The sequence below is a fragment of the Lytechinus pictus genome, chromosome 10, assembly GCF_037042905.1.
Source record: "Lytechinus pictus isolate F3 Inbred chromosome 10, Lp3.0, whole genome shotgun sequence".
NCBI classification, from domain to species: domain Eukaryota; kingdom Metazoa; phylum Echinodermata; class Echinoidea; order Temnopleuroida; family Toxopneustidae; genus Lytechinus; species Lytechinus pictus.
The window spans coordinates 14,266,087-14,293,763 of NC_087254.1; the positions used below are offsets into that span (position 1 = coordinate 14,266,087).

Genomic DNA, 27,677 nt, shown 5'->3' on the forward strand with positions numbered 1-27,677 from the left:
GAGACTATAGGCGCCGCTTTTCCGACGGCGGCGGCGACGGCGGCGGCGGCGTCAACACCAAATCTTAACCTGAGGTTAAGTTTTTGAAATGACAGCATAACTTAGAAAGTATATGGACCTAGTTCATGAAACTTGGCCATAAGGTTAATCAAGTATTACTGAACATCCTGCCTGAGTTTCATGTCACATGACCAAGGTCAAAGGTCATTTAGGGTCAATGAACTTAGACCATGTTGGGGGAATCAACATCAAAATCTTAACCTAAGGTTAAGTTTTTGAAATGTCATCATAACTTAGAAAATATATGGACCTAGTTCATGAAACTTATACATAAGGTTAATCAAGTATCACTGAACATCCTGCTTGAGTTTCACATCACATGACCAAGGTCAAAGGTCATTTAGGGTCAATGAACTTTGGCCGAATTGGGGGGTATCTGTTGAATTACCATCATAACTTTGAAAGTTTATGGATCTGATTCATGAAACTTGGACATAATAGTAATCAAGTATTACTGAACATCCTGTGCAAGTTTCAGGTCACATGATCAAGGTCAAAGGTCATTTAGGGTCAATGAACTTTGGCCAAATTGGGGTATTTGTTGAATTACAGCCATAAATTTGAAAGTGTGTTGGTCTAGTTCATAAAACTTGGACATAATAGTAATCAAGTATCACTGAACATCCTGTGCGAGTTTCAGGTCACATGATCAAGGTCAAAGGTCATGTTAAGGTCAAAGAACTTTGGCCACGTTGGGGGTATTTGTTGAATTGCCATCATATCTCGATAAGTGTATTGGTCTAGTTCATAAAACGTGGAAATAAGAGTAACCAAGTATCACTGAACATCTTGTGCGAGTTATAGTAGTTTTCAAAATCAGCACTGCTGCTATATTGAATCGCGTGATGCAGGTGAGACGGCCAGAGGCATTCCACTTGTTTTTCTTTAAAGTGCTTCCGTCAAACATGTCAAACTTTCAGTAATATACTTTGATTTTTGTTAAGCCGGTAATTCAGGGTGAACTGTATATTTATTTACATAATTTGAATGAGAAATTGGAAGGATTATAGTTTAAATTAGTGAGCGCTGATAAATACAGGGGAAAATGAATCGGATTCATTTTCCCCTGTATTCCTCAGCGCTAGAGAGAGATATATATATACATATATATATATAGTGTGTGTGTATGTGTGAGGGTGAGGGAGGATGTGTGTGAGAGAGAGAGGGGGAGAGAATGGAGGGCGTTGAAAGGGGTTGCCCCGATTACCTCCTAGCTCGCATGTCAGGGTTGTGAAGGTGTATCCGCAACCCTTAGTTCAAAATAGGATTTTGGATTTTAAAAATAGTTCACAGTTGTAGCGTGTAAACAAAATCCTCCACGATGGAACGGTGAGCGTGTATTATTATGGGATGGTAAACATGGTATATTGCAAATAGAGGGGGTTGAAGGCATGGGCGTAGCTAAGGGGGACACGTGTTCGCGGTAATTATCTAGTTAAATACCCATCTTGTTCAGGATCTCAAACATTGCCCAGAATGTTAGATTTTCAGGACAAAAAACATGAAAGTTAAAAAAGAAATTAGCTCGCTTTTTTATATAGGGTTTATGAGATTATTTCACTTTATGTTGTTTTATAAGAATAATGCTAATCAGAAGTGATCGACTGTGAGGACAACCCCTTCAAACAAAAAAATAAACTTTGAGCGGCCGATCGGGGAAAATAATTTTGCCCCCCCCCCCTATTGGCGAAAGCTGGATCCACCCCTGTGACACATACACACACAGAAAAAAATTGTTGCCCCCCCCCCCATTAAAAAACAAGGACCCCCAGTGCCCCCCCCCCCCCCACTACGCCACTGGTTGAAGGGGGTTCCCCGATTATTTTCTAGCTGACATGGATGCCAAATTGGTTGAAAAGGTGTAAGCCGCAACCGCAGAATCATGTACGGGGGTCCATAAAGGAAAGAATTTGGATTTTACAAAAATACTATAGTAAATATTATTTCGATGATTCTGAAACTGAAATCACCACGATGTCGAATGGCGAGTGGGTATTATGGCAAACTTGTGAGTGGAGAGTGTTGAAGGGGGTTTCTCCAATTAGTTTTTAGCTAATTGTATGGATGTCGAGGTTGTAAAGGTGAACCTGAAGAACCCTTAATGGGGTCGAAAAAGGAATGAATTCGGATTCTTTAAAAAATAATAAATATTTATTCGAAGATTCCTGGAGGTTTCGCGAGCGTAAAACATTTCCCATAGACTCGTGTGTTAATCATTAAAAAATAAGGAAGAAAATAGAGGGTCGAATGTTTACTACCTGTCCAGTGGATATCTGCCATTCATGACCAGAAATGGGAACCTCGACTGGCTCATTTTAAAAAGTAAATCGACATTTATGAAGACATCTGCTGACAGGATCAAATTCATCATCTGAGAGAGTAAACTTGCCCTAATTCCTCCGCCAGTCAAAATAGTTCCAAAGTTGGTGACATTTCTTCCCAAATTGGGAAAAGGAAGTGCAGTAGATAATCCCCATAGAATCAGTGTTCGATGGTCAATCGTATGCAAATTTGAAATTTGAGAATGAGTATCTTTTGCCTTCCTGTTGTGAATACGCTCGTGCGACCTGGATGTAAACTGAGAGTGTGTATCATTATGGGATGGCAAACATGCAGCACATTCCGTACATGACATCCTTGAATGTAACGTTGCAAACGACCATTAAATCATACCATTGCGTTGTCCTGAGGGACTCACACCACTCCTGGGATCGATGTTTTGGCATCCATGTTTTTTCTCTGAGAATTCATTTACAAGAATTGTAATCGGTATATCAAACTAGTGTAGCAGAATTACTTTCAAGCCACAGGTGTATATATTTTTTTCATCTTTGGAATAACATGCATGTTTGGTGATGATACAAGTATTGGAGCAGTACCACCATGACAGTCATAGTTGTCCTGGATAACGGAAGATATACCAGTGTTGCGTTTAATTTACTAGTCTGGTGCTAGCTATAGATGAAAGTGGGATGACAGTCTGGAAGAGAATGATAGATTATCAGCAATAAAGGTAAGTAATCCCATTTAAACCAAGAGAGAGGGGAGATAGAGAGAGGTAGGGGGAGAGAGGGAGAGAGATAGAGCGAGAAGGAGTGAAATTAAGAGATGAGGGTACGTAAGAAAGGAGAAAGGGATGAAAAGAAAGAAGAAGAGTGGGAAATCCAGAAGCGGCCAAGACCCCGTTCTCGATCATTACCGACCCAAAACTGGAAACTAGTTAGGTGGAAAAAAGGTGAGTTAGGAGACTAGTTTAACGTGAAATGGGACCACTGGAAGCGGTCTTGCATGGAAGCGATCTTCCAAACCAGTTGAGTTCGGGAAACCAGCTCAAGATGTACGGTGGTTTTCAAGATCGTTAAACTGGTTTTAGCGTGAGGACGCAACTTACTGTTCTACACTGTGTGTATAATATGATGCGGTTTCAAATTTCGCGGGGAATATGTCATCTTTCTGAGAGCGTTCCCATATTAAAAAAACCGCTTTACGTTAGGTGGGTTTTGAAAACTACTTTGGGGGTGATTAAATGGAAATTCTAGCAAAGCGTTCTTCTTGTACCGGTTTCCACTAAAACTATATTTTTACATACATTTTATATACATTACGCCAACGTCGGCATTATCGGCTCTTAAGCAAATATTGGCACCGTATGACAAAGATTACTTTGGGCCAATGTAATTATTTTGACCGGAAAATGATATCGCAAAATTGATGTCCGACCAACATCATGACGACATTAGGGAAAGTTCGGCCAAGTGTCAAAAAAACATCTTGGGTCAACGTTGTAATTTCGACGTATTTCTGATACATTGCAAAAACACCAGTGTTGATTTAGCACCAGCCTGGTATCTACAATAATATGTCCACACTAGAAAAGTGTTAAACAACACCAGTTTGGTTTTGGTACGTCTAACACCAGATAGCTATTTATACAACACCAGTTAGTATTAAAACAGCATCGGTTTGATTCCAAACTGGTGTTGTTTCAGTACATAATGTAGATTCCAGGCTGGTGGTAAATCAACACTAGAGTTTTTGCAGTGTATCGCAGAAATGGTGTTGGGTCAGCATCAATGCAACCTACGTCACCAATTTCGGCACATATGAAATGTTGGCAATTTATCACAAAGATTACGTTGGGTCAATGTATGCATTGTGACCTGAAAATCATTACGCAAAATAGATGTCCGACCAAACATTACACCAACATCAAAATGTCGACATTTGGGAAAGGTCGACCAAATGTCCAAATATAAATGTTCGGCCAACGTTGTAATTTTGACTCCATAATATGATATCGCAAAATAGTCTTGGGCAAACAGTATCGACATGTATGAAATGTCGGAAACGTATCACAAACATTTCGTTGGGCTAATGAATATATTTTGCCCTGAAAATGTTATCGCAAAATATTGATGTCTGACCAACATCACACTAACATCAAAATGAAAACATCAGGAATATAAGTCAGCCAAGTTTTAAACGTTAAAATTTTGATGTCTTTCAAGGCGCTGATCTCAGGGGCCGAGACGGCCCCGCCCCCTATTTTTGGCATCCAAAAACAGTGTTCTTTTTTACTTGAGAGAAACGCTGAAAAACGTTTTCATTTAAGTACGAAGAAGGTATCATACCCATCTTTAAGTTACGGCCTTGTTACGACCGGCCCGATCCCCGTAGGCCTACTCGCAGTGGCACCGCATTCTGTTGGTTCGCATGTATATACGCAAACTACGCTACCGTTACGGCGCGACCATCGATGAAAGACATTCTCCTGCACATGGGTTTCCTGCACTCCATCAACGACCGAGTAACTGTGCATATGATTACCATATGCGCTCAAGAAGGCCGTAAAACAATATTAAACAAATTCTTAATATGTCCAGTTTTCAGGCCTTAATATCAACAAATTTCGCGCTGTCATTAATATTAGATTGGTAAATAATATATCACTTTCATGAAATCCTAGTAATGAAATTGTCAATTTTTCAGAAAGGAACATCAACCAGTTTCATCTCGCGCTTAGGAAGAGGAATAGGAAGATAGTCAACAAACACTTTGATGAATTACGGTTACTTTTAAATAATCCCACCATGCAAACATTTTCAGTAGTAGGTTTAACCGAAACATGGCTTTCTCATGACTCAAGCCTTCCATTCGCTCTCGATGGATATGATCTTTTAGTTAACAACAGACAAAATAGGGTGGGTGGGGGCGTTGCGTTATATGTTTCGCAATCTTATGATTATGTAGTTCGAGACGAGCTTAACAGCATGACTGATACAATTGAATCTCTTTTTATTGAAATTACTATCCCTAACAGCAAAAACATTATCATAGGTGTTATATACAGGCCTCCGAGTTCGAATATCAAATCATTTCTAGATCATCTCTCAGACTTGGTTAAAAATCCAATTTTTGATAGTAGAAATTGCTTTATAATGGGCGATTTTAATATTGATTTATTAAAACAAAATAATGTCACACAATATTTTTTGGAAATATTTTTATCGGGTTCTTACTTACCATTAATATCTAAACCCACACGCATAGTCAATGAATCCGCTTCTCTTATTGATAATATTTTCTGTAACGTTCTTCCCCCACCCGATTCCTTCATATTACTCTCTGATATCACTAATCACTTCCCTGTCTCGACTAATTTCTCTTTAAAAGACAGATTCAATAACATATATAGCCGTCCATTAAAACGAAGAATAACACACGAAAATATAGCTCGTCTGGGTGCTAGTTTAGACGATGTTGATTGGTCTTGTGTCTTTGATAATAATGACGTTAACTTGTCCTTAGAAAATTTTATGAACATTTTTAATTTACACTTTGACACTCATATTCCAAAACTTACAGATAAGACATCTAACTACAAAAAATCACCGAAGCTCCCAAGGATTTCTAAATCGCTCTTGCGTTCGATAAATAGGAAGAATAATTTATATTATAAATACAAAATGAAACGCTCTGAGCAATCCAAACTTAAATATACTTGTTACAAAAATACATTGACAAAAATTATACGTTTAGAAAAGAAAAGATATTACAACTTTACAAGCGTGATATGCAAAATACATGGAAAGTTTTAAAATAAGCAATGAATATATCAAATAACAAACCTAATATTACAAAAATTAGATCAGGCGATGTTATTTTTGAAGATTCTCACCAAATTTGTAGTACCCTGAATAATCACTTTTCTTCGATTGGGGAAAATCTTGCAAGTAATATTCCTCCCGCAACAAAACACTTTTCTGAATTTTTAGGCCCACCAAATTCTAGTTCAATGTTTCTCACTCCAACTTATTATCAGGAGATAATTAATATTGTTTCTGATTTTAGTTCTAAAAAAAGTACAGGTCATGATGACATCAATAATTTTCTTCTTAAGGGGGTAATATCGTCAATTGCGGATCCCCTAACTCATATATTCAATCTGTCACTTCTTAACGGCATTGTCCCCGAGAGCATGAAAATTGCAAAAGTCATTCCCTTGTTTAAAAAGGGTGATAATTTAGATGTTAATAATTACCGCCCAATTTCTTTGTTATCTACATTATCGAAAATACTTGAAAAGATTATTTATAAAAGAACTGTAAATTTTTTCAAATCAAACAATATTCTTTCAAACTCCCAATTTGGATTTAGGGAAAAGCATAGCACCACACATGCTTTATTGAGTTTCATTGAAAAAGCGGCACATTCAATCGATAAATCTTCTCATTTAATTGGTTTGTTCCTGGACTTCTCCAAGGCCTTCGACACCATTAATCATTATATTTTACTTAACAAATTACATCATTATGGAGTGCGTGGGAAGGCCTTGGAGTGGTTCAGGAGCTACCTCTTGAATAGGAAGCAATATGTCTTTTTAAACGGTTGCAATTCTCAAATGAAAAAAATTAATTGTGGAGTTCCCCAGGGTAGTATTTCAGGCCCGATTTTGTTTATAGTTTATATTAATGATTTTTGTAGATCATCAGATGTTCTTTCTTTCATTCTCTTTGCAGACGACTCTAACTTATTTTTTTCACATAAAAATCCTCTTCACCTTGCTAATATAATCAACTCTGAACTAGAAAATGTCACCGAATGGATAAGAGCAAATAAATTGTCACTAAATCTTCAAAAAACAAAATATAAGTTGTTTAGCAACTCTATAAATACGCTTCCTGTTGATATTATTTTAGATGGAACTCCCTTGGAAAATGTATCCCATATTAAGTTTCTTGGAATAACAGTCGATAATAAGCTCTCATGGAAATTTCACATAGATAACATATGTAAAACTATTTCACGCAACATTGGTATAATTAACAAGCTTAAATTTTGTTTACCATTATCGTCCCTGCTTACATTATATTCATCCCTTATATTGCCTTATTCAAATTATGGAATTTTAGCGTGGGGTAATACACAACAAACACTCTTAGAAAAATTACTCCTATTACAAAAGAAGTCTCAGTCTACGTATTATATATCACACAGCATATTTGTCTCATACTGACCCATTATTTTTTTAACATAAAATATTGAAAATTAAAGACTTATATTTGTTTAATCTCGGTCAGTACATGTATAACTATAACAACAACAACCTCCCAAATGTATTTAATTCAATGTTTCCAAAAAATCAATCCATTCACAACTATCCAACAAGGCGATCGGGTGAATTTCATTTACCACTTTTAAGAACTTTGCGGGCTCAGAACACATTTATATATGATGGACCAAAGTTATGGAACTCACTTCATAATGATATAACAAATGCAAAATCTTTGAACTCTTTTAAGACTAAATTCAAATAATCTCTATTAAAACCTTATAATATACTCCCAAATTAAGTTTAATTCATCATCTCTGTCAAGTCATCATTATTACTTTAAAGACTACAATTAAAACGTAAAATAATTATCCTTTTTTTTATTTAAAAAAAAAAAATTGACACAAATCCTTCTCAGATGTGCTCATTATTGAACCTCATACATTATGGTGTCTATCCTCTCTATTTTCTCCTCTCCTGTCCGCTTATCCGCCTTCCTACCGGTTATTTGTTCACGGCATCAATCACATTCTTCGTGCATTATATTCTTTCCAGGTTATTTTATATATTTTTTTCTCCTTTTATACACATCATTGAATCCAGTTTGCTTGAGTCCACGACGGCATGTGTTCTATCTACGTACAGCAGCACCCATCCATCTTCTCAGGGCATTCTCCCCTTTTTTCTTCTCTTTTTCTGGGGGGGGGGGGTGGGGTGGGGAAGGGTGGATATTTTTAGGACGGGTTGTAGGGTTGTTTTGTCCTTTATCAAACTATATATTTTTGATAACTTTGTATTTATTTTGTGAGTATTTCCCTCTCATGTATTTTTTTCTCATTTGATTATCTGTATTTATACTTTGTTATTTTGTTATTTGTTATTTTTTGAGGGGCCCACATTGTACAAGCATTGCTTTTTAGTGGGTCCCCCCCATTTCCATATTAATTTAATTTCTATTGAAAAATAGTATACATATTTAAAACCTACAATGTGTTGCCCAAATTGTCTAAGTGTTTTTTCACAACATATGTATCATTATTTTTTTTTTTTGCAACGGATACAAATATTTATGTTTATATATGGTATACAATTTGTTTTTGTTTGATGGAAGTGAAATAAATAAATTTGAATTTGAAATAAATTTGAATTTGAATTTGAATCATTTTCATAATGAGCATTTTAAATTCCTGTAATGCAAAACTAAAAGATTCATAAAGATAAAATTCACCTTACAAAACCATTATCTTCATAAAGGCAACATTGCTTTAATTAGTTTTTGTACATTTTTATTTTACTTTGTTATCACTTTCTTTGGTTTCCAATAGATCTTTCTTCCGTTTGCATATTTCGCTTCCTCGTTGCTCATGTTAACAATATTCAGATGGTTTCTATAGCAGTTACGGAAGAGAAATACGGAAATCCAAAAATAATTATTCATACCAAAAGGGCATCGCTGATTTTTGCAGACATGGTTTGGCAATTGCAGCGTTTGCTTGGTGCTATATCTACACATTCTAGAACAATTCCTTTTTACATAATTTGTATTCGATTGTGAAGAATGCCATATTCTAATGTAAATTAATTTTATTTATAAATTAGAAAGTTAAGACTTCTTATAGAGCTTATTTGGAATATTGATGAATGCGGTGTGATTAATTTTGTATCATGATCTTGATTTTTTTTACTTATGATCCTCAGATCGAAGTATTTTTAACAATAACATATACATATATAAAACAATAAGAAATTAAAGTTCAATTTCACAATGCAATAAATTTTGGAATGTCACATTTTTTTCCGAACTCCATTTTTGTTTACATAAATTTTCCAAATAGACAATTATCGTAGGCTTGAAATCAACCCATAAAAAATTTGCATTATACAGTGCATATCAAAAAAAAAATTTACACTTTGAAAAAGCCCTGGGAATTCAAAAATATACAACATCTTGGTAATTTTTTCACATATAATCTTGGGTTTGGGTCTCATCTATCCAATAAAAGTAAAAGTTTTGACAGAATGTTACACTTGAGTGAGCACTGTCCATTTTTGTAAAGCTCGCAGAAATCTGTTTGCGCAGAAATGCTCGTTTTCACGCTGTGTCAAGGGGAAAGGGCGAAATCAAACTTACCCTGCGAAACATTTCTCATACATTTCCCTTGCACTTTTGGTCAATTGAAATAAAATGGATACATTCAAGCATTTTGTTACAATTTTGCCACCCAAATTGAAATTTCAACACTTAGTAAGCACAACCTTTACCTTTTTGTGCCAGCTGGATCTGAGGACATAACTGATTCTGAACAAAAGTTTATATCAGACATCTCCAGCATTTTTTTCACTAAGTTTTTATCATTTAAAGTTGGTTTACATTTCATTTTTCATTGATACTTGTTTCTTCACACTTTTCCCAAGCTTGACAATGATTAACAAAATGAAAGTGAAGCCTAAGCTCAGTGTAGAGCAAATATCGTCATGATGGCCTCGGTGTGTGGGGGAGTGGGGTTGGGCGCAATGCACTCTTCGAAGTGTTTTGGGCAAGGTAACAAAATAAAAAAGGTAAAAGATGTCTTCAAATCAATTTTACAAGCTTAATTCAACATGTTTTTCATGATTAAGGTCTACTTTTATTCGCATAACTATTTCAAAGTTCTGCGCAAATCATTTTTCACTAACTTTTCAAAAGTAAGTGGTGCTCACTCAAGCGGAAATATTTTTCGACAGTTTATCGTCATTTGCTTAAATGGATCTGTAAAATTGTTAAAATGTGGAAAAATGTTCAGGATATTACAAATGTAAAAATTTACAGTATTTTTTCTAAGTGTAAACTTTTTTTTTGATACGCACTGTATTTTGTATCTTTGAATATGCCATCGTGGTTTTAATATAATTTCGATAAATAATGAATTGAGCAATAAGACAAAAATAGATTAGAAATAACATATACCTTATAAATAACGTCTTTTCATCTTGAAAACATAAAATACTAATCTTTTTATGATTCTCCAAAATAATCGAACACGTTTACAATGCAGTAAGAGATGAAATGGGGTCTCAACTTCCTCACAAATGTTACTGTGTTGTTATTTACTACACGCGACTAAGATGATATTTTCAACTTATTAGTGATGATTCGCCCTTATTTTCAAGGCAATCAAGTTTTTTCTTTTTTCCATATCTTTTTTTTTCAAGGCCAAGAAAGTATTTTGTTGATTTATTACCTTCCTCCGTACACTTTTCTCTCGATCTTATGTAAGCTCCTTTGCATTTGTGATTATAAAGTGCTTCGAAATCTTTATTTTTTTTAATTTCTTCGACAACTCTATCATTTTTATCCTCGGAGAGGACTTTAAGCAGTCGGTCCTCTGGTTGCTTACAATCATTCATACTTTTTTAGCAATCAGGTAAAAAACCGTTACCGTTACCATTGGGTCTGCTCCATTTCTATACAGGGTGTATTCAATAAAAAATAATGCTGTTCCAAATGAACATTTCTTTTTTTCTTTTTGTTCTACATCTATAGCATATTCAATTGTATAAATGTTTATTCTAGCTTTACACATTTGCCACTTTCCTTGAGCATCAAGTTTTTCATATTCCAATTTACATTTTAAGTATGACATTTTCAATATGCAACCTATATACATGTACATTTATATCATCTTTAAGTACATCACTGTTAAGTTTCCGCTCACCTCTTCCTCGTACGTCTTTTATAAGGTCTAATTTCACTGAAATATCATTATGGTCACAATTGATACATGGTCTGATATATGTAGAGTGGCTAAGGTCTCTTGATTGTAAGATTTTAATGACTCTATCGACCCCCTCTCGGGTATGAGAGTACGAACATATTTACAATACATGAATACAAAAACATAGGTGATAATACAGAAACATAAGTGATAATACAAAAACATATGTGATAATACAGAAACATAAGTGATAAGTAATAATGAAATCAGTTGCGATTTAGAAAAAAAACAAAATCGTGAATCTACAGGTAGGAAGGTTAATGAACATATGATTTAGGGGAGATTTGTTGAACCAGTTCGAACAAACCAATAATTATAAGATGTTGACAAGATTGGGAACTGTAAGGTTGGAAAGATGTTGGACATTTTGACGGTACAACCGTTGCAACGCGTTGGAATCTGGTTGTTGATTGGTTGTTCGAAAAGCAATAACAGTACAACGTTGGCCTCGTTGGCAAAACAACATTGCACCAACGTTATACCAGTATTGAACCAACGATGACATAAACTTGATCTGGAATTATACGCTCGTGAATATTCATTACAGCAGTGAATTACCACAATTTCAGCTAATATAGATATAATAATTAACGTGTTTATTATGTTTAAGCAATTATTCCACTATGAAAAGTTTCACAAAAGTATGTAGCTCGATTACCTTATCATTTATAATAAATAATTTAAAGGTGATATTCTAAAGGTTAAATGTAGAAAGATGTTATTAACGGTAACCTGTCTGGTATCGCAAACTCGTCATATAATTTTATATAGGAATCCATGGCAGGACTCGGTAGATAGGTGTATAGGATGTTAGGAAAGAATTATGATGTAGGATTGTAGGATAGGATAACGTGGTATGAGTAAGGGGATAGAAGAAAAAGATGTACTTCACTTTGAAACCAATTATTGCCATGTTGGAATGAAGTTGACCCAACCCCCATAAATGATGTTGGGATGATGCTGTAAAATGATATTGGCCTAACAATAGACATACAATACTAGCCCAGTGTCATTAAATGAAGTTGGGATAATGTTGCAAATGTTCATAGGTCCAACATCACAGTTTAAAGTGATGGTCCAGGCTGTAAATATTTGTATCTCAATAAATAGAGTAAAATTCACAGAGCAAAATGCTGAAAATCATAAATAACAAAGTAATTGAATTTTAAAGATTTGCATTATTCCGGTGAAACAGTTCTAGGCATGTCTTTATGAATATTCATTAGGTGGGCTGATGATTTCATATCCCCACATGTTCTTTTGTATTTTATCATATGAAATTAGGTTTAATCAAAAAAATTCTACCAAGAACTAAAACCGGTGGCGTACCGTGGGTCACGGCATTGGGGGGCACCATCAAAATTTTTGAGTCACTTATATAGTGATCGCGCGAAGCGCGCTAAGTTGTCAGGTATACTGACCTAATAGAGACATTTTAAGGAAGCACTTTGCAGTCATTGTAATCATGAATAACATACGCATCTCAGCAATCAAATAATGCGAGCGCGAAGCGCGAGCTGAAAATTTGTGATATTCAGACCTAAAAAAGGACTTTATATCAATCGAATTTTTGTAATCATGATACGTACCTGTCTTGCTAAACAATGCGAGCGCGAACCGCGAGCCGAAATTTTTGTATATATTGATCCCAAACAGGGAGATCTTAAGGACTATATTTTAGGAATCTCTTAATAGTATACATATCTCACCATAGTCATGTAATGCGAGTGCCAAGCGCTTACTGATTTTGTTAGAATTACATCTGAACACATGAAGCACTTTTTGTAGTCAATGTTATCATGATTATCATACGTATCTCACTAATAAAATATTGCGAACGCGAAGCGCGAGCTGAAAATTTAGATAATTCAGACCTGAAGCGGGGCAGTCTAATGCTTGTTTGTAGGAATTCACTAAGACCATACGTATTTCACTAACCAAATGATGCGAGCGCGAAGCGCGAGCTGAAAATTTTGGATATTCAGATCAGAAAAGGGGACATTTCAAGGACTGATTTTAGGAATTCATGGAGAGCAGACATATCTCACCAATCCACTGAAGCGACCGTAATCACGGACAGGAAATGTTTTATATTAAGACCTTAACATGGGGCAATCACTTTAAGTAGTCATGAAAAAGAAGCATATGTCACTACATAAAACAATAATATATTTGGTGTATATATATTGACTTGAAAACGGGAGGTTTTCGAACAACAGGTTTTATATCTCTTTAAACAGACAATGCGAGCACCATGAACAATGAAGACATGGACCCTGAGCAAATTATGTTTCATAAAGTTATGATAAAAATGTTTCCTATGTAATATAACATAACATGATTATAATACAATATACAATTATAATGAATAATAATTTCTTCTTTGCCACTTCGTTCCTCTTCATTTCTCACTCTTTTTCTCCTTTTCCCCGTTTTTTTTTTTTTAGTCAGCCGATTGGGGGGCACGTGCCCCCCCCCCCACATGCCCCCCCCCCCCCCGTAGTTACGTCACTGACTAAAACAATTGAAATGACAACTGATTAATTGCATTACTTATTTATTGCCGCAACTTATTTCATCATAATGGAGACACATCATGTACCGATGAATGAAAAAAATGAAACATTTATGATTTCATGTAATAACATAAGAAAAAAGAAAGTGGGGATGTGACATCATCAGTCAACCTAATGAGTAATCATGACGATGTGCATATAACTGTTTTCACAAAATATTGGTAAACTGTAAAATTCAATAACTTCGTTATTTGTTATCCGATTTTGATGAAAATTTCAGTATTTTGCTTTGTGAATTTTACTCTGTTAATTTAGATATAAATATTTTCAGCCCGGACCATCCCTTTAATGTTGGTCCAAAGACACAAATTGACGCTTGGTCGGCAGATATTTTGACGTTAGCTGAACTTCAATAAATGTTTGGCTAATGTTGGAAAAATGAAATTGTATTAATGCTTTTATTTTTGGAAATAAATGTTGAATTGAAATTGCCCAGCATTGTTATTTGATGTCTGTGTAATGTCTCAAATTGATGTTGGCTCGGCGGACATTTTAATATTACCCCATTGTGTTGAGAAAATGTATCGTCCGACATTTGCCGACATTGGCACAACGTTGACCCAATGTAGCTTTGGTACCTGGATCTCACACACATATACATCCCCCTTATTTCTCTCTCCTCCACCTTTCTCTCTTTCTGCCTGTGATTATCCTTCTTTTCCTACAACCTTTCATGTTACGAGACATTGTAAGTAGACTTAAGTTCTGATAAAGAATATTGTAATTATGTTTTTCGTTCATTTGCTTTGCTATCTTGTATTTCATGAGTTTTTGTAGATTGACCTCTTCAACATGTGCTGCTGGTCAATATATCAAAAAAATAATAAAAATAAATAAATTATTATGATAATAGCGAGTTTTCGAAATTGCAACGGGGACAAATTCTACAACATAATAAACCTATTGAAAATGCCCGTCAAATCGTAATAAGCAGCTGAAATGCCATTGTCAAACATTGGTGAGCCGGGACAGCTGATGGTCGTAAAATTCTGAGCAGACAAGAAACTGCAAATGTTGTATGTCCAGACGACGGATAACAACACTTTTTTCATTCACCAAATTTCGATAAAGACTAGTTTGTCATGAAGGGCACTGACAATAGATTCTCTACGTTCCAGAAAGCGTCTGCGTAGTGTTGCGCAAACTCCCTTTTGATGATGCTATACCATATTTATTTATAATTATCGTATTTTCATTATCATTTCAGCGTATTTTAGCAGACAGCGCCACTTATGACAGTTCGACAACTAACAGTATAGAAGCTGCTGTCGTCAACGGTTAATTCTGGCATCATAGTAATTTTGCCTTCATCTGTCGTCTGGATCTTCTGTTCGAGGTCCAGTTAGTAAATCTTCTCGTTATAACTGACAAATTAGGTATCATCGTAGCTTCTGAATTATACATCGATGGCTTCCATGGATCACATATTACCACCCAACTTACAGTGCCCAATATGTTTGGAACTTCTTGATGATCCTAAACAGTTATCTTGTGAGCACACATTTTGTAAGAGATGTGTTCATGATTTGTTGGCATGCTCTTCACGGAGTGTTGAAAATTGCCTAAAATGCCCAGTTTGTCAGAGCACGACGGATGTCGGTGGTAGTATTATAGGAAATCTCAACACAAATGTTCCTCTCAAGTGTCTCCTAGAAGAGTACAGAAGTAAGAAGGGCCTTTGTGAAATGTGCGACAAAAAAGCAAAAGCCAAGCTCTATTGCCGTGACTGCGAAAAGGAGATGTGTAGAGCTTGCCTAAAAATCCATAACAAGTGGTCGCCTAACCTCAAGCATGAAGTTATTTCCTTAAAGGAGATCAGAAAAGGGGTGATGGTCTTCAACGAAAAGGTGTACTGTCAAGAACATAAGTCTGATGGGAAAGATCATGTCTGTACCGATGTCTGTAATACTTGCAACAAATTTATTTGTCTGAGATGTCGAATGCTGTTTCATGAAAAGAAAGGTCATTCCGTCTTTGACGCTGAAGAGTACAAGAGTTCTATCCGAAAAGAAATTGAATATCTCGTTGACCAAGGAAAAATGAAAAGTAAGACTCTCAACAATCATGTTGCCTATGTTATGAGTCAAATGGACCGTGTTATTGATCACACTGACAGCATACAGGCTCAAATAAACAAGGATTATAATGACATGTGCAAGAGACTAAAGGAGCGAAAACGGGCACTAGATTGGCAGTTGTATGTTCAGAAGAAGGAACTCTGCCAGAGACTAGAGGAAATGAAAGACACCAGTGTAAAAATGGTCGTGAATATCGAGAAGGCGAGTGAACTGGCTGGCTACAGTTTAAATGCACCACTTAGAGGGATCACCATTACCATCCATGAAACACTTTCAAGTGAATTAAAGACAGTCCTCGATACGGATAACCCAGAACAGAAGTTTTCTCGTGACATAGCTGAACGGGCTGAGGAAATAATGTTTGACCAAAAGAGTCAGTGCGATCAGCTAGAGATAGGGGATATCTTATTCGTGAAATGTAGGCTGAAATGTGACGTAGGTCTCACAGAGGAGAACACTATCAATACGATGGCTGCTACCTCTGATGGTATGATGGCAGTAGGATACAGTACAGGGGGAATCGACGTCTTCAATGCTGATGGCCAACTGCAGACAACAGTACTCAAAGACGTTAATATCCTAGGGGTAGGATTCCTTTCTGATGGTCGGCGTGTTGTACTATCCACCAGTAATATCATGACATTGTACACATCAGAATGGGAGATACAGAGCACACGGTTTCAGACTCTAGCTCTTGATGAAGCAGGAATCGCTGACCTCACCATTGGCGATGAAAATCAGATCTACATCAGCTACAGGACAGCTAAGCAGATCCAGGAATTCACACCAGCTGGTGGAAATGCCATAAGAGTGATATCATGTCAAGGGTACGAACCTGAGCAGATCTGCAGCTTTGGGAATGGGTTCATAATAAAATCTAGCAGTAGTTCTGCCTGTACGGTGAGTGTCGTCGACTGTCAAGGTGTGATAGAACACAATGTATCAGTCGAGAACGGTGCTTTCTGCCATTCTGCAGTATGTCGCGAAAGGTCTATCCTCATCTGTTCATTCCAGGCTGATGAGGGGATACTCACTGTCAAGGAGCACAATGACGAGTTGGCTCCAGTTAAGACACTCGTTTGTCACAGGATTGTGAAACCTGAAAGGCACTGGTTTTGCCTTCAACAATTCCGATCTGGGGAAATCGCCTTCTGTACGACAGAGAGGATTTACATCTTCGAATAGTTAAGTCAATCCCCCCCCAAAAAAAAAAAAAAAATGATGGGTGTTTTGAGCCTTCCCTTCAGGCGTAGCAGTCTCCACTGACCTTGGTTCTATGTTGAAAAATATACTGTAAATATCAGTTTTCAGCAAAGACAATGACATGAATCATTACTAAGTCCATTGGCTACTTGTATTTTGTCTTCAAAGGACTTGTCCATAGGTGTCTTCAGCCTACATCAGGAGTTTAGAGACGTTTGTGTTTTCCTTCTACAACACATCTCATTACTAAATGTTGAAGACCAAGATAGTAGGTGACATGATCAACGCTGGCTGTTTCAGCCCCCCCCCCCCCCGCAATTTTCCGGGGGTCGTTCTCTTACGTCTTTTGGGGGGGTTCACAATTGATATGGCATTTCGTGTCTTCTGCCAAGCCTTTACCATGCAGGATCAAGTAGTGGTATTGATATGTGTGTGCAACGATCATATGTTAAACATCAGTGTTTGGTAGTATATCGTATTTTGTATAATGACATTTTATTAAGTCCATTTTATATCTATGATTCATGCCAAAATACAGTAAGCAATATATCATGTTTGTTATGTATGTTTGTTGTGTAATGAAAAATGTATCATATACGAATGTTATGACTGCAGAAGGAAACAATAAATCAAATCAAGTCAGTTGATTTTAATCTTATCCCAGAAATTGACTTTTTAGAACTTAAATCCGATCAGGAAAATTTCAAATAGGCCTACATCATTTCGAGCGTACTCCACTGTTCATATTACATGAACTATATATATATATATATATATATATATATATATATATATATATATATATATATATATATGTATATACATACATATATTGTTTGATACTGAATTTATACTCTCCCGTTGGCCTGATATTACTTTTTCATGTCATGTTTGCTCATGTTTTGTTTATATGAAATTGAAATGAATAAATGAATGGATAAAGATTTACACATTATTTTATATTGACGTATAAAAACTTATTCCAACGGTATTTAGGATCTACTCTTGTTGTACTCGCTCTTACATAATGGGAGAAATGAAAAGTCGACGAGGTTTAGTTATACAAACTGAATCATATAAACTATAGACATATTGTATTTAAACAGAAACAGTTGTTTGTTTGTTTGTTTGTATTTATTTCCATATAAGACTAATAAAATATATACATGTTCAAATTTAACATATCGTATACATCATATAAAATATGGAGGATGGCCCCTTTCAGCGGTATTAACAAAATACCACTGTTCTTCCATGGGGTGTCACGCGCGTAAAACATTCCCCATAGACTTGTGTGTTAAAGTGGCACTTTTGACAAATTAATAAAAAATAAATGTGAAATTAGAGGATGGAATGTTTACTACCATTGGATAGGATATATATCTGACATTCCATATCTGACCAGGAAAGGGTATCGTAGCCAGCTCATTTTAAAAATAAATCGCCATTTATGATGGTAACTATGAATGGATCAAATTCATCAACTGAAACAGTAAAATAGCCCTAATTCTTCCGCCAGTCAAAAAATAGTTCCAAGTCACTTATATATCTTCCCAATTTGGGCCAAGGAAGTTCGGTAGCTATCATCCCAAGAATCAGTGTTAGATTTTCAATCATAATCATGCACTTTTGTCAATCAGCTATATATCAAATATAAAAAAAATGAATGGGTTGGGTCGAATGAATATCTTATGCCATCCTGTTGTAATTAGGCTCATGCAATCTATATTATATGACCTATGAATTATATTTTTTAATAGCTACTTTAGTATTCCTTTATATCTGTACACTCACACTAGCACAAAGAAATGCATTGAAAATGCCTATTTTCTATGCAATGACCCATTTTAATGTGTTACCCATACATGTTAAATTCACTATATGGATGTAATACATATCCTGGCTGCGTATAGCCCAACAGGTCCTGTTCTCCTTGTAATATAAAGGTGTAGTTATGTAAATTTTGAGTAAATATCAGGATACCAGAACTGCCCCTAACATAATTACCAGATTTATACATGAGATTGAATGAGGAAACAATAAAATAATGAGAACAGTACATTTGCATATGACCTTTTTATCAAAATCTTCCTAGGGTTATATCCTATCAGATGTACGAAGGAAGAAATACATAGAGAGAGAGGGGGGGGGAGAGAATTTTATAGATGGCATGGGTTATAATAAGGGGGGGCTAGACTAAGATGGGAGCACATACAGCCAACCCCTCCTTAGTTGAGCACTATTAGATACCTTACCCTTACTCTGTGCCTTTTATCTAAATCAACCTTCTTATGAAGGTACCACTCTTCTCTTTAGTAATTAAAGTTATATCTCCTATCTACCCCCTTACAAAGAACAATTTTAACATGAGCAATTTGTAAAGGTCTTTCTAACATTAAGTAGGTGATGTACACTAACACAAAACAATGATGAATCAGAACAAAGAGGCCTAGACTCTATACATTGACCAGTCTACATACATTCCTAGGCTTACATATATACAGACCTACTAACTTTACCTGATATAGCCTTGCTAGCCATTAAATCCAATTTTTTTGCACCACTTGATGACTTAACATATTGATATCAGTGAGAAATTGTTTGCTACTGAGGAGTTTGGGCAGGTATTCCATCCACTACTAGGGAATTCCCTATATTACTAATAGGTGTCACGCGCGTAAAACATTCCCCATAGACTTGTGTGTTAAAGTGGCACTTTTGACAAATTAATAAAAAATAAATGTGAAATTTGGAGGGTGGAATGTTACTACCATTGGATAGGATATATATCTGACATTCCATATCTGAACAGGAAAGGGTATCGTAGCCAGCTCATTTTAAAAATAAATCGCCATTTATGAAGATAACTATGAATGGATTAAATTCATCAAGTGAAACAGTAAAATAGCCCTAATTCTTCCGCCAGTCAAAAAATAGTTCCAAGTCACTTATATATCTTCCCAATTTGGGCAAAGGAAGTTCAGTAGCTATCATCTCAAGAATCAGTTTTAGATTTTCAATCATAATCATGCACTTTTGTCAATCAGCTATATCAAATATAAAAAAAATTGAATGGGTTGGGTCGAATGAAGATCTTATGCCTTCCTGTTGTAATTAGGCTCATGCAACCATGGGGTCCTTATCACTCAGTTCAGACTTGCGATTTTGAGGTTTTCAGAGGATTTGAGTGAAAGTTGGTATGAAGACGATGATAAGGACTAACATCTTGGAGGATGGTGATGGATCAAGTCGGCTGTGGACGGTTGAGAATGATGATGATTATGATGATTATGATGGGGATGAAGAAGATGATCATCATAGTAGTGATGGTGGTGGGATTGGTGGTGGTGATGATGATGGCAGCGGTGATGGTGGTGATGATGATAATGATGATGGGCGGCGGAGCGAAGTTGAAAGTAGGGGGCACAGGAAGAAAGGGCACCTTTTCTCTCGAAAAGGGCATTATCTAAAAACGAAGAAAAGATCTACCCCACTCACATGACCTGTAAAACTTAAGACTCGTAGGATTATTCTCACAATTTTTTTTCCTTCATAAGTAGTAACATATAAAAATGAGAACATTTTTATCTTGTTCCTACCAATGATGTATAGTGTAATGAGCCAAAAACATTTGAGGGGGTTAGATATTACGTATCGCGTAAAATTTCTAAAAAGCTGCGACCGAGCAACTATGGTTGCTCGGTAAGACGTATTGCAGGGTATAAACTGATTGCTGATTGGTTCTCTACTTTTACAGATAGAGGAAGTGTCCCACTTCTCCCGCGTCCCACTTCTCCCCGCTCTCCCCTACCTTACATCATTCGTGTCTAGTATTTTTACTTGGAAAGTGAAAGGGAGTGAGATATGTGGATGGGATAATGTAATAGAGAGGGATTGGAAGAGGGTGTGAATGAGAGTGAGATATGGTAATGGGAGAGAGAGAGAGAAAGGGAGGGGGAGAGAGACTATGGCACAAAGGGTTCATTCTTAAAATGTTGGGCAACATATACTGTCCACACAACAATTGGTTAAAAAATTATCTAACTCTGGGTAGTTTTCAACCAATACTGTGTAGTTTTCACCCAAAGCACACATGCAATTGGTTTAAAACTACCCACAATTGGATATAGTTTGAACCAATTGTGTGGACAGTATGTTGACCAAATATGAAGAAGGGGAAAGTGAAAGAGACAGAAAGAAAGATATGAAGGGATAAAGGAAGAGAAATGGTATGGAAGTGAAAGAAAGATAGATTAGAAGTAGGGTAATAGAAGAGAGAGTGAGACGTGAATAAAGGAAAATTGACAACAGAGGAAATGAAAGAGAAAGTGAAACAGATGATGGAAAGGTAAAATCGGGAAAAAAATGTGATTGAAAGCGAGATATATGCCTAAAGTGAATATAATAAAGAGACAAACAATGGGTTCAATGATATTTAGTCTAGTGAAGAGGGGAAGATTGATCCCCGGCTTTATATACAAGCCTACGGACACCGCCACTGTTTTAGCACACCAGCGAAATTTACCTACTTTAAACTTAAGTCAAATTAAATATCATTGCACCATCAGAGAGTAAATGTTACTCTTTAATATTTGTCATCATTATTTTTGATACAATATTTTGATAAATAGAATAAGTGAATTTCTGGGGTGAAAATGTGTCTCAAAACTGATTTTTTTTTTCTTCCTCTGTTTTCTTTTGCAAATTGTGCAAAACTTTTTGTTTTTAAGCCTCGATGATACCTATATATACACTGTTAAAAAAACGATTTTACAGGGAAAAGAAGATTTTGCAGAAAGCAATAACAGAATCATTCTGTAAATTCATAAAACGGGAATTTTTCTGCAATTTAACAGAACAGGTCTGTTTAAAAAGGGGAAAAGGGTGTTTTATTTAAGGAAATTTGTGAGGTTCCATACACCAAATACCAATTTCCTGTAATTTTACATGATATAATGTAAGATTACGCAATCTGGTAAGATTACAGGTGTTCTCGAGACTCTGCTGCAGGAACTTCTTTTATTTTAAGGATACATTTTCTAACAATGTATCACCATAAAGCTGAATTTTTGTACTCTCTTACAATGTCACTCTTGAAATGTGGCACCTTTTAATCGGGTCAAGATCACACTTTTTCCACCAAGGTACAAGACGAGATTTCTGAAATTTTGGAGTAGCATGACATCCAGAGTTGTGATTGGCTGGATAAGGTTCATAAAACAACTGGCGCGGGTATTTTGAAGAGATTACCACATGGTGTGTGTGACTTTGGAGGGACTCAGTGTGGGAACGGTTGGAAATTGAGTAGGTTTAAGAGTGTCGTATTCTTGTTTTCAAGCTGCTAAATGTACTTGGTCAAAGAAAAGTGTGATCTTGACCCGATTAAAATAATTCTTATTTTGAAACCTATATCATTTTAAAGCATACATATTCAGTTTTATCATGATCTAAAAATTATTTGGGCTTAAACAAAAATAAAGTGTAAAATACAACTTTTGTCTGGAAAAAATAATTATTTCATAACATGTTTTAGATCAAAAGTTTCACCTACATTACACAATTTTTGAATTATTTCAAACACATGACCTAAAAGAATGGCTACAGCCCGATAGTCCGCGGTGTGTGTGAAATTATGATCATGATATAGTGAGATCAAATGTCATCGAGAGGTCAAAAGGTCAAATGATACTAGCCCATGGGGTTCTATAACAATAAACCAAAGGGCCCCTGACAACTACTTCAAGGAAAATATATTTTTACCACCGGGGACTGTTACCCCCCCCCCTCGGAAATTTACCCTCTAATTAGACTAGACAATTACCCCTAGTACACTATAAAAATGAAGTGCTATTTTAGCACTTACAGTGCTTGTATAGTGACTACACTACGAGTGCTGATTTTCTAGTTCAAATTCAAACTAGAAAATTAGCACCCGAAGTGCAGTCACTATACAAGCACTGTAAGTGCTAAATTAACACTTCATTTTTTACAGTGTATACAGTATGGAGCTTTAAATTGCAATCGATTTGTTGACATGGCGAGATACTTTATCTTGCCATGTCGACTTAATAAGCTTATTGGCGGGATATCTTATCTTGCCAAGTCAACTTATAAAATGTTCTATGTCGACATGGCGAGATATGAAGTAAACACTGTAAAGATTGAAGTGCTAATTTAGCACTTACAGTGCTTGTGTAGTGACTGCACTACGAGTGCTGATTTTTTAGTTTAAATTTGAACTAGAAAAATCAGCACTCGTAGTGCAGTCATTATACAAGCACTGTAAGTGCTAAATTAGCAATTACTTTTTTACAGTGTAATAAGCTTATTAAGTCGACATTGCAAGATAAAGTATGTCGTCAATTAAGTCGATGGCAATTTAAAAGCTCTATACTATAAGGGGTAATTATCCGGGGTAATTGTCTAGAGGATAAATTTCCGGGGGGTAACAGTCCTCGGCGGTAAGAATATATTTTCCCGGAAGTAGTTGTCAAGGAGTGTCAGTGTGGTGACTGTATGCTTTAGTGAGGTGATTGTGCTTTACAGTGAGGTAACTGTGTTTCACAGTGTGGTGACTGTGCTTCACGGTGTGGTGACTGTTTCACAGGGTGATGACTATGTTTCAGTTAGGTGAATGTATTTCATAGTGTGGTAACCGTGTTTCACAGTGTGATATATGTGTGTTTCACAGGTTTTTTTTTACTGTATTGTAGTGAGGTGACTGTGTGTTTCATAGTGTGATAACTGGGTGTCAGAATATTGGGGCTATGTTTAACAATATGGTGACTTTGTTTCACAGTAATGACTGTGTTTCACACATTGGTCGTGCGGTAATTGTGCAAGACACATTTTGTTGTGTGTGTCAGAAATTGTGTTGCCATGGTAACAACATATTATATGGCGAATATTAGGAAGAAATCTTGCAGTTCAAACTACTTCATAAATTTCCAACAAATTCTCATGAAATTCGGCTCACAAGTGCAAGACACTTTTTTTTTGCATTTATCAGAAATTGCATTGCCTTGGTAATAAAACCAGGAAAACTCCTTGTGGATCAAATGTAATGTTTCAGTAAAACGAAATAGGTATATAAAACTCATTGTATAATTTCCACTTCTCAATCTCCTTATACTCTAAATAGGTCACAAATTCAAAATCTCGATATCCTCTACAGTCAAATTTATCCAATCCAATTCACTTACATCATAAATCCTTCCATTCCGCTTTCTCGTATAAAACTATATCTTAAGCAAATTTTGAAACTTCTGCAAATAATTATATTTGAAAATATTCTGTTGATTCATAGTAATCCCCAAAGTATTAATGATTGTATATTTTTTCATGCTTTGTGTATTTGTATAATTCTATTTTGATAATGTTATGTTTTATATTGTTTTTTATGTAAAAGTTCTGTACAATTCACCTCTTGCTGCGAACAGTCTTGAAATAAAATACCATTATTATCATAACTACTTCACCAGTATTTAGCCAGTGCTCATGAAAGTTGGCATAAATATTCATGTTCGGGTAAAGACATTCAATATTCATTTTCTAAATATGTTCAAAACTGCATTACCATGGTAACGTCATCGGGTGGAGGTACTCATAACCTTAGTGATGTTTCTGGTTATTTTTTATGCCAAATTTTGAATATTTTTCAACAAACACAAAGGTGGCGCGTTATCATTACACGCTTTTAAATAAATGGTGAACTTTTATCGCTCTCTTTTACACTACACCCAGGGTAGCCACTTCAGTTCCGAAAAAAATTACGATAGAATTTGTTTAAATCTAACATTTGATAGAGATGTATCTGCCATCTATGTGTCTTTGTACTTTTAAGCTTCCGTTAATATGAAATATGTAATGTGAACAAGGAAGTTCAGGACATGCCAAGATGCGATACTATTACTCTTCCTGTTTAGTATCAAACTGAGCGGAGTACTCAGAGTGCGAGGAAGACACCTTAACTGAACATCAGTCTGACCTCTCGGCGGAGTCTCCAGATCCAGTGACAGCACGGAACAAAATGAGCAATGCATCTAAGCGAAAACAAAAATCAAGAAAGAAAACCTCAAAGAAAAGATGAACTCTCTTTCTTCTTTTTGAAGAAACTTTGTACAGTGTGTTTATTTGAAATTCCTTTTACAACTTTTTTAATATGTCTACTTCTTCTTGCCACCTATTAAGTTTGAATGTAAGAGGTTTAAGGAACAAACTTAAACGCAGTCAGATATATAGATGGTGTAAACAACAAAAAGTTGATCAATTGTTTTTGCAAGAAACCTACTGGACTGAAGAACTTGAAACCATTATTAATATGGAATGGAGAGGAAAATGTTTCTTTTCACATGGTACCAATCATTCTTGCGGTGTTGCTGTTCTTATAAGTGACAAAGCTGTTTTAAGAATTAATAAGATAGATTCACAAAATGATGGAAGAACTTTACTCCTTGATGTAATGATAGAAGGTGACAATTATGTTTTAGTCAATGTCTATGCACCTACTGAAAGAAAAAGAGAGAACATTTCCTAATGAAAATGCAAAAGTGGTTATCTCCTTATATTTCAGAAAACAAAACACCTTTTATCTTAGGTGGTGACTGGAATTGTATATTGGATACAAAGAAAGATGTTCGGGGTAGTCAAAGTTCATACTATAAAACACCACAAAAACTAACTCAACTTTGTAAACAAAGAAGATTGATAGATATTTGGAGAAAGACCCATTTAAATACGAAACAATTTACGTGGAGAAATTTATCTTTGAGAGTTGCATCAAGACTTGATTATTGGTTAATAAGTAAAAGCCTGCAAGCAAAGGTCACATCAACTGATATAAGACCCTGCTTTAAAGCAGACCATAATGCTATTTCTCTCAAATTGACAACATCAAATATTTTAAAAGGAAGAGGATGTTCGAAAATGAATACAGAGGTGTTAAAAGAAAAATGTTATCAAGAAAAAATTAGATTATTAATTAATGATATTTTAGAAAGTGCAAATTTATCTCCTATGCATATATGGGAAAATATAAAGATTAAAGCATGTGAATTCACACAGAGGTATTGTAGAAGCAAGGCCTGCAAAAAGAGAGATACAAAAACTATTTTAGAAAAAAGATTCGCTGAACTCTAAAGAAAAATTGATGTTGACATTGATTTCAGTGAACAGAAAGAATACATCTGTATTAAAAAAGAATTGGAACAAATATATGAAAGAGAGTGTAAAGGTGCTGCTATTAGAGCAAGAGTCAGGTGGTTAGAAAAAGGTGAAAAGTGCACAAGTTATTTTTTAGGTTTAGAGAAATATAATTCAGAAAGAAAAAATATTACCCAATTGCTATCGGTAAACAAAGATAAATATTGTACTAAACAAACAGAGATATTACAGGAAGTCGTAAAGTTTTATTCATTGTTATATAGAAAATCTGATTTCGATAAAACTGAGAGAAAAAATTACATCAACTCAGTTCATGTTCCAAAGCTGAGTGATGAAGGAAGAAATAAATGTGAAGGATTGTTAACAAGTGCCGAATGCAAACGTGCTGCTTTTTCTATGAATAAAAACAAATCACCTGGTCTGGATGGTATTCCCATAGAGTTTTACCAAACCTTTTGGGACGACATCAAAGATATTTTATTGAGCGCTCTTAATGAATGCTTCACAAATGGAGAAATGTCTGAAAGTCAGAAAGCTGGTCTTATTACAATGATTTATAAGAAAGGAGACCATAGAAATCTAGAAAACTGGAGGCCAATCTCGCTTTTAAATTACGATTATGAAATAATGGCCGCAGTTTTGGCCGCACGATTGCAATCAGTTATTGGACAGATCGTTAACGAAGAACAAACTGGTTATATAAAACATCGCCTGTCTGCCTTCAATATACGTCTTACAATTGATGTCATTGAATTTATGAAAAGAAAATACTTAGATGGTGCTATAATGATGGCAGACTTTTCTAAAGCTTTTGATGTAATAGATATAAATTTTGTGTCCTCATGTCTGGAAAAAATGAATTTTGGAAATAATTTCCAGACATGGATAAAATTATTGTACATAGATGTTCGAAGCTCTGTATTAGTAAATGGCTGGATATCAGAGTCCTTTTCAATACAAAGGGGAATTAGGCAAGGCTGCCCACTTTCAGCATTACTCTTTGTCCTCGCAGCAGAATTTATGTCTAACAAAATAAGAAATAATGAATACATAAGAGGTATACCTGTTTTGAAACCAGAAGATAATTGTGAGGTTAAAGTACTACAAAATGCTGACGATACCCTGTTCTTTGTGTTAGATAAAAGATCACTAGAATTGATAAATGAAGAACTTGAGTTATTTGGTAATGTAGCAGGTCCAAAACTTAATAAAACTAAAACAGTGATCATGTGGGTGGGGAGAAGTAACTCCAAATGGTCACTCAATGATATTGGTCTATCATGGACAGATA

At 35.5% G+C, this 27,677-nt stretch overlaps 1 protein-coding gene across 1 annotated transcript; it reads left to right on the top strand.

Annotated features, from left to right (window-relative positions):
* The first annotated feature begins 14,950 nt into the window (after window positions 1-14,950).
* LOC129269872 (transcription intermediary factor 1-beta-like) lies at window positions 14,951-17,442 on the top strand. The gene has a single exon (XM_064106129.1). The coding sequence runs from the start codon at window positions 15,350-15,352 to the stop codon at window positions 17,204-17,206; it is 1,857 nt and encodes a 618-aa protein (XP_063962199.1). The 5' UTR covers window positions 14,951-15,349; the 3' UTR covers window positions 17,207-17,442.
* Window positions 17,443-27,677: the final 10,235 nt, after the last annotated feature.

Excerpts from the sequence above, each read along its gene's own strand:
- LOC129269872 (XM_064106129.1), top strand. The coding sequence starts at position 15,350 with ATGGCTTCCATGGATCACATATTACCACCCAACTTACAGTGCCCAATA.